This window comes from Antennarius striatus, chromosome 5 (assembly GCF_040054535.1).
Source record: "Antennarius striatus isolate MH-2024 chromosome 5, ASM4005453v1, whole genome shotgun sequence".
Classification (NCBI taxonomy): domain Eukaryota; kingdom Metazoa; phylum Chordata; class Actinopteri; order Lophiiformes; family Antennariidae; genus Antennarius; species Antennarius striatus.
The window spans coordinates 4,400,874-4,412,974 of record NC_090780.1 but is presented as its reverse complement, the minus strand read 5'-3'; the positions used below and the strand labels follow the sequence as shown (position 1 = coordinate 4,412,974).

The 12,101-nt window shown below is 38.8% G+C and overlaps 1 protein-coding gene across 4 annotated transcripts in view; it reads left to right on the top strand.

Moving 5' to 3' along the window:
* grm4 (glutamate receptor, metabotropic 4) overlaps positions 1-12,101 on the top strand; it is a 189,278-nt gene that overhangs the window by 141,079 nt on the left and 36,098 nt on the right. For all 4 annotated transcript variants that reach the window (XM_068315171.1, XM_068315172.1, XM_068315174.1 and 1 more), the window contains one exon: positions 11,164-11,364. In XM_068315171.1, coding sequence (XP_068171272.1) covers positions 11,164-11,364 — 201 coding nt within the window. The remainder of the gene's footprint in view (positions 1-11,163; positions 11,365-12,101) is intronic.

Sequence of the window (12,101 nt, the reverse complement as noted above, 5' to 3'; positions counted from 1 at the left end):
TGAAACATACTTTAAATTCACTAGAGAGAAACAGCAACTATTGCTCAAGAGGTGGCCTGTAAAACCAACAGCTGGCATAATCTTCACAGGCAGGAAGTCCCAAAACTAAGCAAGATTGAGAACACAGAGGGGTATATGTAGGGTAAGACTCAGGTGATTAGAATTATATTGATAGATGATTCAGTATTGAGATTGGTAACAGTGACCTCCCGTTACCTTCCAGCAGGGATGCTGGTAAGAACACTGATGATCTCCTTCAAGAGCGTCAGTGGCGGTACCCATGTGTGCTGTCTGAGAAAAGTGTTATGTACCACTGGATTTACTTGTATTGTATGAGCTTTGTCTTCTGGAAATGTTTGTGTATAACTGCAACACTTTATTCATTTATAGAGGAAACATTATCTGTGTTTCATTTAGATATAGTATTCATTTAATTGGTGGTGGGAAAATGCTCAAATCTTTTGTCTGACATGAGGGAACACAATATGCACCTATATAATCAGATTGTGTTTTGATAAAAAATGGAGGGGGGTGGGCTTTTTTTTGTGTGTGTGTGTTTTTTTCATAATAAGAATAAAAAAATCAAGAGGCCGAACAGTTGAATATTCACATTATCACAAACTTAAAGACATAAAATATTTAATTTTCTGTGCCGGCCAAAGTATGGGTCACTTGAACATGGCAAGATGATTTAGCCTAATTCTGCCCAGAAAGATTAACTCTGAATGTTTTGCTATTTGATGGTAACTATTGGTCAAGTTAACTGAGGAAATGTAAATAAATCACAGTAATCAAAGATAAAGTGGCATGTCAGACTTTTGATTAAAATGAAGCTCATCAGCGCATTTTTCACGTAAGTACGGTGGAAAAATTCACTAGCTTAAAGCTTGGCATAGGCACTACACCCCCGAGGATAAAATTTATTCAGCACCATCCCCCCAAACACGCACCCTGTGTATAATACAGTAAGTCATTTTTCTCACAGGCATTTTAGTGTTAAACTTCACTAGCAGAAAGAGAGTTGCAGCATCTGTTTGAGGTTAGAGTGTAACCCTCCTGAGGCCTATCCACTGGTGGAAAGGTTTGTGGTGTCTCTGAGGCAGCTGTGATAGAAGCTCATGGAGTACACTCATCAGTGTCCTGAGAGGGTTGGCCTCCTCAGCATGATGAAAGGATAAGGAGGGCATGAGTGACTGGGAAAAAAGTGAGACTCGCCTTTTATCTGTGAATGAAGGAGATGTAAAACTGATATTGATTTATGTGGAACTGAAAGGCACACTAGAACAGGGACTTGTCTTATTGGCTCCTTATTTCCTGTGATGCAGATAAAGCAAATACTTGTTTCGCTTTTTCATCCAAGCATTTTTTATACTGCTTAACCTGTTCAGTGTGGTGGGCTGCAGGAACCCTTTCCAGCATGCCAAGTTGATAACCAGCTTGTTACATTTTTTTTATTTGAAAAACACAAAATAATACAGGACTGAGGGCATCGAGAAAAATAAATCGACATGACTGACCTTTACGATTCTAAATTTGTTATTTTTCATGAATTCAATTCAAAACTTGTGTTGGTAGTCAGCAGGTCTGAGGATCTGTAACCTGCCAAACTGGGACAAGTACAGTAGATCCCATGTGAGGAGGAGGTGATGACTCTCTTACCTTCCATATCTGTAGACCAGAATTAATTCTGTTACATTTTCTCTATCATTGCTTTATCTCCCATTACTTACCTCAAAAATTGACTGATTGTTCAATGCATTTAAAATTAGATTACTGGAAATAAAGGAAATAATGACTGTGCTATTTGAATTAGCATGCCCTTACTTTTTGGTGTCTACATACCACACACAGCTAGTGGGTGTGTTCTGAAATGGTTAAATAATATGGGCTAAACTTGGGTACTGTGTGTAGGTGTGATACTCTATAGACTGAAGTTAAACAAGGAGACAGACATAATCTTTGGGTTAGTGTGTTTGCTTTTTATGATTTTAATGCCAAACCTCCAAAAATCTATTACTGTTACTGAAGCTATCAGACAAACATGTGCTGATGCAAATACTCTAAATTAATAAATATGCATTATAACATATACTTTTAAAATGTATTTACCTGTGTGTTGCACTCCAATGTATACATTGGAATTTCATTCCATACTCTGTTTAGTGTGATATTGTTTGTATATTATTATTACTATGTACGAGCATTTGTATTGTGACAACTGTGGTAATAAGGAAGGACCAGGAGATTATAAAGCATTTAAAAAGAAACACATCTATTATCATCAACAGGCAACGGTTCTTGAAAAAGTCTGAAGCGCAGTGAGATTTTCTCATATTATACTTTATAGCTTAGATATTTACTCAAGTACAGTAATCCCTCGCTTATTCGCGCTTCCAAGATGCACCACTTCACTACATTGTGGATTTTTATTAGGCAGTCACATGATACCTACTACTATCCGTGTGCACCCTGCTTTTCGACTCACGGTTCCTCCTGCAACTTGTCTTCAAAACAAAAGTGCTATAAACTGTATATAACACTGTGGGAATAGGTACTACAGATGATGGTTTAGATGGTTTTAAAAGCATATGGGGAGGGCTCATAAACGTTTAAATTACCGTAAATAATAAAATAGTTTGTTGCTATATCGCAGAATTTCGTTTTTCACGGGTGCTCCCGGAACGCATCAACCATGAGTAATGAGTAATTACTGTATATATCGGTATATATATACCAAGAACTTTAAACAATGAATTAAAAGTCTGTGAAGATCTGGCAGGAGTTGGAAAGCAGCCTGAGGAAACCAGTAAGAACAGCAAAGCCAGAGTGTCTGGGTCTGCAGACCAAATCAGTAACATGTCAGCCTCCTACCATGGCTTTTATGGATAACCGTAGACTCACATCTAAGTCAATGCAAAGCAGCAAGGGCTAAAAAGTATAATCTGATGTGATCAGATGGACTGTAAGTCAGCACAGACAGGATTTGCACTGTATGGACACAGAATCTTAAGAATGTCTACAGTTTAGGTAAAAGTGAGAGTTGGAGAAGAGAAAGTACGGTGTCAACAGAGGACCTGTTTGGCCTTGTGATGAACCTATGCCTTGTCCAGGGTGTACCTCGCCTCTCACCTGGAGCCAGCTGGGAGAGGCTCCCATGTAGCCCGTGACCCATATTTTGGATATGCGGCTGAAAACAAGGCAATTGCACTCAACTCGTCTTTGTAACCCCCTTTACAGGTAAAGTACACACTAGGTTCGTAGGGCTAGGTTGGAAAAAGGTTGGACACGCAATGAGTAAGAAAGGAGAACACACGGGTCAGTTTCAGTAACACTGTATTAACACTTTTAACAAATAAACAATTCATAACCACTGCCGGCAGTCACTTTAGTTACTGGGTGCACCCTTAATGAAATAAAATAAAATATCTTTCCCAAAAATAGCTCAGTTCAACTGTCCTAGGAAGTCCCTTTCCTCAGCCCTACCACTCTGGCAGGACAGCACATGAAGAATGGGAAGGTCCCTCCTTAGTCCAGATGCTCACTCGGGTAGCTCGCCATCTCCTCGTCAGAGAGAGAATCATTCCCAATCCAGGGTCCAGAATCTCAGGGTATCAAAAAAACCCAGCCTGTATAACATAACAGGGCTGATATAAATCTGTTCAAACTCTATTAACTTTACAGTTTTATTCTCTTTCCAGTATCCAGGTAAAGTGCAACTTTTCATGGTTAACTTATTAAAAGATAACTGCTGCATTGAATGTCTACACATGAAATGTCCATTTCACTGTTATATAGTGAAAACAAAATCATGAAATTATAGATTAACAATCAGAAACGCACATACTAATGATCTAAACCATTCAGACTTAATCTTGAAACACTACATGCTGTATAATGTAACATAAAATTAATAAATCTCATCACATTACTGTTCTTGCCTATAAATTGTAGCTTCATAACACATGAACCTCAGCTTAACAGTGTCTTTCTCTCCTTGCACAATGTAAATAACATGCACACATACTCGTTTTTTTGTTCACACATTCTCGGTTTTCCGTCACAATCATTAGAAAAATATCTTTACGACCTTACGCTCCACTAGGTGGCTAACACACCACGAGGCTGGGCTAATTCGCGGAGCTATCTGCTAATGCAGCTAGTACTCATCGGGACAAGAAAGTAATAAAACAACTACTGGATGTTCCCAGGGTCGCTTCAGTGGTTTACAACTTTTATCTGCTCGCACAGTCTCTCATACCAACATAAAGAATTTACAAGTTTTATCACATACATTTTCCGTGTCTCTGTTACCGTCTTGCTGCTCTCAGTTTGTTTCGTTTTCACACACTATTACCGCGTTCCTCGCGTGAAAGGGGGCGGGACATACGTTGCCCTAGCCAATAGCAACTCAGCTCAACTGAAACGAACCAATGGAATCACTTTTTAAAGTTTTTCTTCACAGGACCACCTACTGAAGCAAAAGACCTCTGGGATAAAATGAAATTATAAATGAAAAAGAAGATTAAAATAAGAAGGATTGAATGATAAATGTATGAATTAAAATAAAAAGGTGTTCTAAATGAAAGAACATAAGCTTAATATGTTTCTCATATTTTAACGTTTTTTCTTCCAACATATTTTAGCAACAGTTAGGTTTCGTGTTTCCACCTGGTTACATCTTCAAGAAGATAAATGAATGAAAACAAGTAGTCCTCAATTTATGAACATTCAACTTATAAATATTTGGAGATACGAACAAACGCACGCCGCCACATACAACTATTGTACTGCAGTTCCTCTTTTTGCTACAAACCCCGCTGAGCAGCTCTACTGTGTTCACGCATCTTCAGCACTCATTTCCCCCTTTTGTGAGTTTGTTTAAATGCAAAAAACACCGTCTTATATTTGGGCCAATAAGGTATGTTCCGGTTTTATGTCCAGTTTATGTCGAGTTGTTTCTGGTGAGTCTTAGAGACTAGTGCAACTTACAAACAATTTAACTTACAAACAATGTCTCGGAACAATTGTGTTCATATGTAGAGAACTACCTGTGTCTAGTTCTATTCAAGAAACATACAAAGTCAAATTCTAAGCTGAATCATATGATGGTATAGGAGAGTAGCTTATTTTTTGTCAGTGTCACATTAATTTGAGGGGCAGTCCAACTGCCCTGGCAGGAAAAGACTGGATGGCCTGTGGCCAGTCGGAAAAAAAAAAAAAAAAAAGATAAAACGGTCAAAGGCCTGTGCCTGCACACAGACACAAAATGTCTTCTGTGTCACCTCAGAGGGGAAACCACCCACACTTTTCTGCTACTTTGCCTAATCTGAATAGATTTATCTGAAACAAAGCTGACAGGATGGAAAATGTGTGCAAAAGAGACAAAATACCAATGAGAAGGGAGCCAGAGAGTCTTGAGGGAGAGAGAAATGGTCTTATGTACAAGAAAAACAATGCAAATTTAGTAGAGGTGGACTGCCAAGTCTGCAAGAGAACTATCACTCTCACACCCACTCTGGCTAGAAGCATTCCCCATAGCATGAGCATGTCTGCCAAACTATGGCAATCTCTGTCAAATCAAGGCCCTGTAGCCTTTAATTACTGAGCTGTAACCTCCCACAACAACTCATGCATTTCAGAAGCTCATGACATAATCAAGAGCATGAAAATGTCTCTGGTCTCCAGTGTGGAGCTGGATGTCTAACAAATGAAAGGAGGCTAACTGAGGGAGACCTTTACTGATTTGGGGGTTAGCTCTCTGTGAACTGAAGTGGCTCTAGAAAATTGTTTGCACCTGAAAAGACCAGACAATGAATGGAAAATTATTGTTCTGGTACAAGATATTTCGTTTGAGATCACCAGTATTCACTTGTTCAACTCATCACAGATACTGATATGCAGTCAAGATGACCACATACATGCAATTACCGTATTGGCCCGAATATAAGACGACCCTGATTATAAGACAACCCCCTCTTTCTCAAGACTTAAGTTTGAAAAATACTTTTTGAACACCAAATTAAATTTTTATACAGAAAATAATTACAGTACATCTGAAACAAATGATTATAACAATATATTCGAGACAAAGAGCATGTTATTTTGCCTCATTCAAATCATGCAAAAACTGTCAATCACATCTTAATATCTGATGGGCATCCCGTCCTTTCGTTTCTCGTCCACGTACGCGCACACCCTCCTGTCGAGCTCTTGGAAGCGGCAGCTCTGAGCACCACGGAAAGCTTTTCTCTGACTGTGAGCATTTTCTAGGTGATCTTTTTGAGCTCTCCATCTCCGTACATTACACTCTGTGACACCATATTTCACAGCCGCTTTGCAGATGTTTGAAGACTGCCTCATTTATCACCATCATCTTGAAGTTTGCATCACAACTTCTCCTCAGCTGCCGGTTAACCTGGCCGATCTTCGACCCACTTTTCTCCAAATTGTCGCTACGTTTCTCCATTTTCTGTTATCTCTTCTCTTCTTTTGTTCTTCTTTTTTACTGCTATTTTTCTTTTTCTTCTTCATGACAGGGGTTCGCTTTGGCCTGGGGATTTCAGTTCAGCATTTGCTTTAAACATATCTGGCGCCATCTAGCAATGTGAATGGGTAAATTGTCTAGACCCCGAATGCAAGACGACCCCCACCTTTTCAGTCTTATTTCAATGCAAAAAACACTGTCTTATATTCGGGCCAATACGTTAATGTTTCCTCAAGTAATGAGAGTGATGGGACATTGTTCACCATGTGGTGGATAGGTGGATTTGTAATTGCCCATAGATGTGAAAGTGATTGTGAATGGTCTGTCCATGTAGCATTATGATGAGCTATAATAGTAATATGTTTAAGGCTTCAACAGTAATATTATATCATAACCCATGTGTTTGAACATTGCATAAATGGAAAAGTAGTTTATTTTTCAATATTTTGAGTTAGAAGACATTGCGGTTGTTCTACAGCCATATTGAACATATCATATAATTTATTAGGGTGGCACGGTGGCGCAGTGCGTAGCGCTGTCGCCTCACAACATGGCGGACCCAGGTTCAAGTCCTGCTCTGTGTGGAGTTCGCATGCTCTCCCAGTGTCTGCGTGGGTTCTCACCGGGTTCTCCGGCTTCCTCCCACCTCCAAAAGCATGCGCTTCAGGTTGATTGGCCGTTCCCTAATTGCCCGTAGGAGTGAGTGTGTGTGAGTGGTTGTATGTCTTTGTGTATGGCTCCACGGTGCGCTGGCGTCGTGCCCGGAGTGTCACCCGCCTCACACCCTATGCCACTGGGATAGGCTCCAGCTCCCCGTGACCCGCTGCGGCGGATGTAGCGGTGGTAATATAAAAATGACATGACTCACTATAATTTATTAAATCACCACGGATAAGACACCACAGGTAAGATAAGGAGTAATTATACTATTTATAAACCAGTGGGTGCATGTTTGTTTTCTTGGTGTCTCCTTGTTCTATTCAATATTTTGTATTGCATCTGTGTGACTTAACAGCAAGAACCAGTTTATTAAAGACAAGTACTTATTATTAGCTCTGTACTCTCTCTAAAGCACATCATGCCTCTAATTTCCTACTTTTTTTTTTTTTGGAACTACCAGCTGAATGAAGTATGAATGGAGCTTACTGAGAAACCTGCATATACATTTTTGAAAGCATTACTGTGAAAATGTTAAATTGACTTTTACTATAAATCATTATATATATTTTTTTATAGATTAAGAGTTGTGGTGTGGGAATGTGCACACTTATTGGAGATAGAGTCATAAATTCACCTTTTGTGTACCGTGGTAGGAAGCCAGTAGACCTGGAGGGACCCATGCAGACACTAAGAGAGCATACAAACATAAGTCCACAGTTCTGAACTCAAACCCAGAACCTTATAAATGAATGGATGGATACCTTCTAACCTGCCCTTAAAAGATTCTTCAAACCAACAAACCCTGCCAATTTTCTTGCCTTTTTTTTCTAATATAGTCAAACAGGACAAAAAAATTATATTATAATTAGGTCAAACATTTTTAAAAAAATAATTCATATCGTTATGTTACAAAAATACAGGAAAATATTCCACAGGTTGGAATTTCCATTTCTAATTTACTATTAATCAATCAGTCATTGTACCTCTGTTTTGTGTGCTGTGGTGATGTTAGAAGGGCCACCAGCATGCTGGGTGTTATTGTAGTATACAGTCATCAAGACTGAGAGGATCATTGGCTCCACTCTCCCATCCTTGAACCAGTGTACACACTGTGCTGCTGGGGGGGAAAAAACACAGAACATCCTCAAACAACAAACAGCACCCAGCTTACACTCTGTTCAGGTGGAACAACTCAGGTTGAGACACGACAAGCCAGATGCATCTAGATCCACAAAGTCCACTTCTACAAAAGCATTTTCAAAGCTGCTGTAAGATTTTAAGCATATAACAATAAGGTGGGAAGGAAATGCTATACCCAAAACTCACCTACTAAATGGAATATTGACCATTTCACTGTGAACTACAAGTGCAATCAATATCAACTCCAACAGCAGATGTAAAAGATGTACAGAATTATATTTTTATTTTCATTATTGAATGCTTTAATTTGTACTTTCTGTTAAGTGTTCATACCATGTGTAAATTTGTAATAAAAATGGCAATAAACATATTTTCTAGTCTATTTTATTTTGTATTAGTCAATCTCAGAAGTGATTGCTTCACAGAATGTTCATATGAATAAAATTAAATGTGGTGCTATTTGTAGTTCATTAAGGGTTGAGGCATCAGATCTAACACAGTTTTAGTTTTCTTTTACCAATTCTGCATGTGGACAATGTAAATAGTATCCGAGAACACTCTGTGTGGTTCTTCTAAGTCCTTCAATCATGGGTTGGATTTGTGCTTTTATTTTTGACAATTGTGATCACCAGTTCCTCAAAAAAAAGGTGGATGGATGGATTTCTCGATAGCTCAGTAGTTACTTTTTCTCTAACTTAATTATTGCTTATCAGCTGATATTAATCTATCTTCTCAGGAGTTTTACAACCTGAACATGTCGAAACTCAAACAAGACTGGCAGGGTGAACCCAAATAGCACGACAGACAAGCACATAGGTCAAGAGTCTCAAAAGCCTTCATTTGACAAGCAGAGTTCAGGTACCAAATAAATAAATCCAACAGGCAGACAAATCATTCAAAAAGACAGGCAAATATGCAGGGTCCAGGAATCAGGAAGGTTAAACACAGGAATAATCAAACCAGGCAGACAGATCCGACAAGAGGCTGGCAAAAGGCAGGGTCAAGAGAACAGGCAAAAACGTCAGGCAGGAAACAAAGGCTGGAGAGTCAGGGCGAACACTAAACAATCTGGCAGAGAATATAGGGCTGAGCTGGGTACATGGAGAGTGGAGGCTGATTAGGGGAGTGGCAGAAAGTGAGTGGGGAGAAGTCAAGTGAAGGGAATGAACTGATTGCAAGTGGATTAGGGCAGGAAAAGATCTGAAATGACATGATATGTTTGTGGATGAAGAAACAAAAAATAAATAAATAAATAAATGGAATACTTAATTGTCCAATGATGTGACAACATGATTATTTTTTCAGGTCTGTTTTTATGACATACTGTACATTTGAGCTGTGGCAAATGCAGATTCATGGTAATATAGAACATGTTTGCAATCAAATGTCTTTCTGTGTTTGGTCCACAAAAGCAAGTCAAGAACACAATTTCATCATTTGAAAAATATACACATTCTACAGGAAATATGTTGCAAATAAACACTTTTCAGTCACATAAATCACACATCACACAAATACCTTAAGTGAGAACATTACATAAAAGTGTTGCATATACACAAACTGCTCAAATGATGCTTGTTCTGAAAACAATTGGGTCAAGTGTTTTATTGCAGTTAACGCAGAACATTTACGTGTGTTACATGTTTTTGCAATGCTGGCATATTTGTTTGCAGTGCATTTGTATAATGTTGATCAAAAGAATGATGTATTTTTAATTCAGTGTTTAGTTCATCTGTACTGCACGTGCGTTTATTTTGCAGATAAGTATAATTACATTCCACTCTGCACATATAGAAATACATGCAGCTCTATCTTTGCTTCATCCCTGGTAATTAGTTATTTAATCTTAATGAAATACACCTGCTTTTTATAATGTCTTTTCTGGCTACAGCACCCATACACTGAGAAAGATTAAGGCCTGAGGCTCATCGGAAAAAAGGTGGATTTAGGATTTGCATGCTGTATCTCCTTCTTTGACACCACCTCCTCATAGCAATTAACTATCACAAAAACTCAAAAAACAACCTGGGCCAAGATTAATGAACCCAAATGCGAGTTATTACATCGAACCCTGAGCGGATTATCCCTGTCCAGTGTCTAAATTTTTGCTTCCCCAGTTCCTAGATTGGCCTCTAAATACATACAGACTAAGACGAAATTCACAATTGAACACTCAATCAAGCAGTTTGGGAGTTAAGGGGTTTAATCACATTTAATGTAGATGACTTTTTCAAAAGTTACTAATGGAAAATTGCAACATAGTTAATAGGAAATAGTCTTCATGTGTAGCTCCACCATGTATAGAATCACCAGGAGGGAAATCCATGTATTCCTACAGGGGGGAAAAGAGATTTTCCTATAGTGTTTTTGTATCTAAATGATGAGATTTCCCAGAGGACAAAACGTTCCACTCCAGATATTAGAATTGATTTGCTCCTCTGCAGCAATCCAGATATTTACCTTCTAGCTAATTGCAGGAGGCAATACTCATTCGGTGTAAAAAAGAATATGACTCACCAAGGAGCAATGTAATTTTTTTCCATGACTTTTGGAATAATGCCATAGTCTCCATTTAAACAGTTGAGGCTACTTGACTTTGAATGTATTTTTCTTGTATGCATGATGTGCTAGATAGTAACGCAGATCTTCCTCAAAGGTGGGTTATTTGAATACAATTGTGAAAAAACCTTCCAGTGTCCCTCATGACTGTTTAACTGAATGGATACAGATGTGATCAATGGGGGAGCCTTTGTCATTTTTTTGTGAGTGACTAAGCAACTTACAGCAGCACTCTTTCAGATTGTGATTGTATTGTATCTAATTTAAGCCTTTCTGTGTTTTCTTTTTCTTTTTATGTACTTTGTATTTATTTATTACAGATCAGGAACGGATAGGAAAGGACTCAAACTATGAACAGGAGGGAAAGGTGCAGTTTGTTATTGATGCAGTCTATGCAATGGCACATGCTCTCCACAATATGCATCAGGAGCTCTGCCCAGGGAAGGTTGGCCTCTGCGCAAAAATGGATCCAATTAATGGCACTCATCTGCTCAGGCACATCCGCCGTCTCAACTTTGCAGGTCAGTCACTTTTATTGTCACTAAAATACACGTTTGTCTCAGATCAAGAGGACATTATGAACAATAACAAGTGAAAAGGCCTGTGTTTGAAAATAGATTTCTGTTTGCACATTTGGATTATGGGCAACGTGGTGATCAAGTGGGTTGCACTATTGCCTCATAGCAAGAATGTACTTGGTCAGATGTTTTTCTGTACGTTTGTATGTTCTTCCCGTATCTTTGTGGGTTCTGTCTGGGTTCTCTGGTTCCTCCTGCTTCCTTTTTTCTTTCTTTCTTTCTTCCCAAGGACAAGGTCTACGGAGCCCCTTAGGTGACATGGAGGGAAAACAAAACAGGCATGGAGAGAAAAAAAACAACTCCATCGTCTTTGCGAGATCTCGCACAAAAATTTGCGAGATTTCACGCAACTTTTTGCGGGGTCTCGCAAAGCTACAGGTATATGCAGTATACTTCAGGGTCGTTTTGGCTTCATGGAGAAAACAATGGAGGACACTCATCCGCTTGCCGTGAGAATCCTTTTCAAATGTCTCTGGCTTACGTGAAAATTGTCTCGCTTCTAAGCACTACTTGAATGTCCTTATATTTTAGGCCGATTTCATAATAAAATACAATAAACCGCTCATATGGGTGGGTGTCCGCCTTTTTTTTTTTTTCCACCAATCCGAAACGACCCGGAAGTATATACTGTATATCCTGTAGTTTTGCGAGATCTCACAAAGATGGACCTTTTTTTTCAC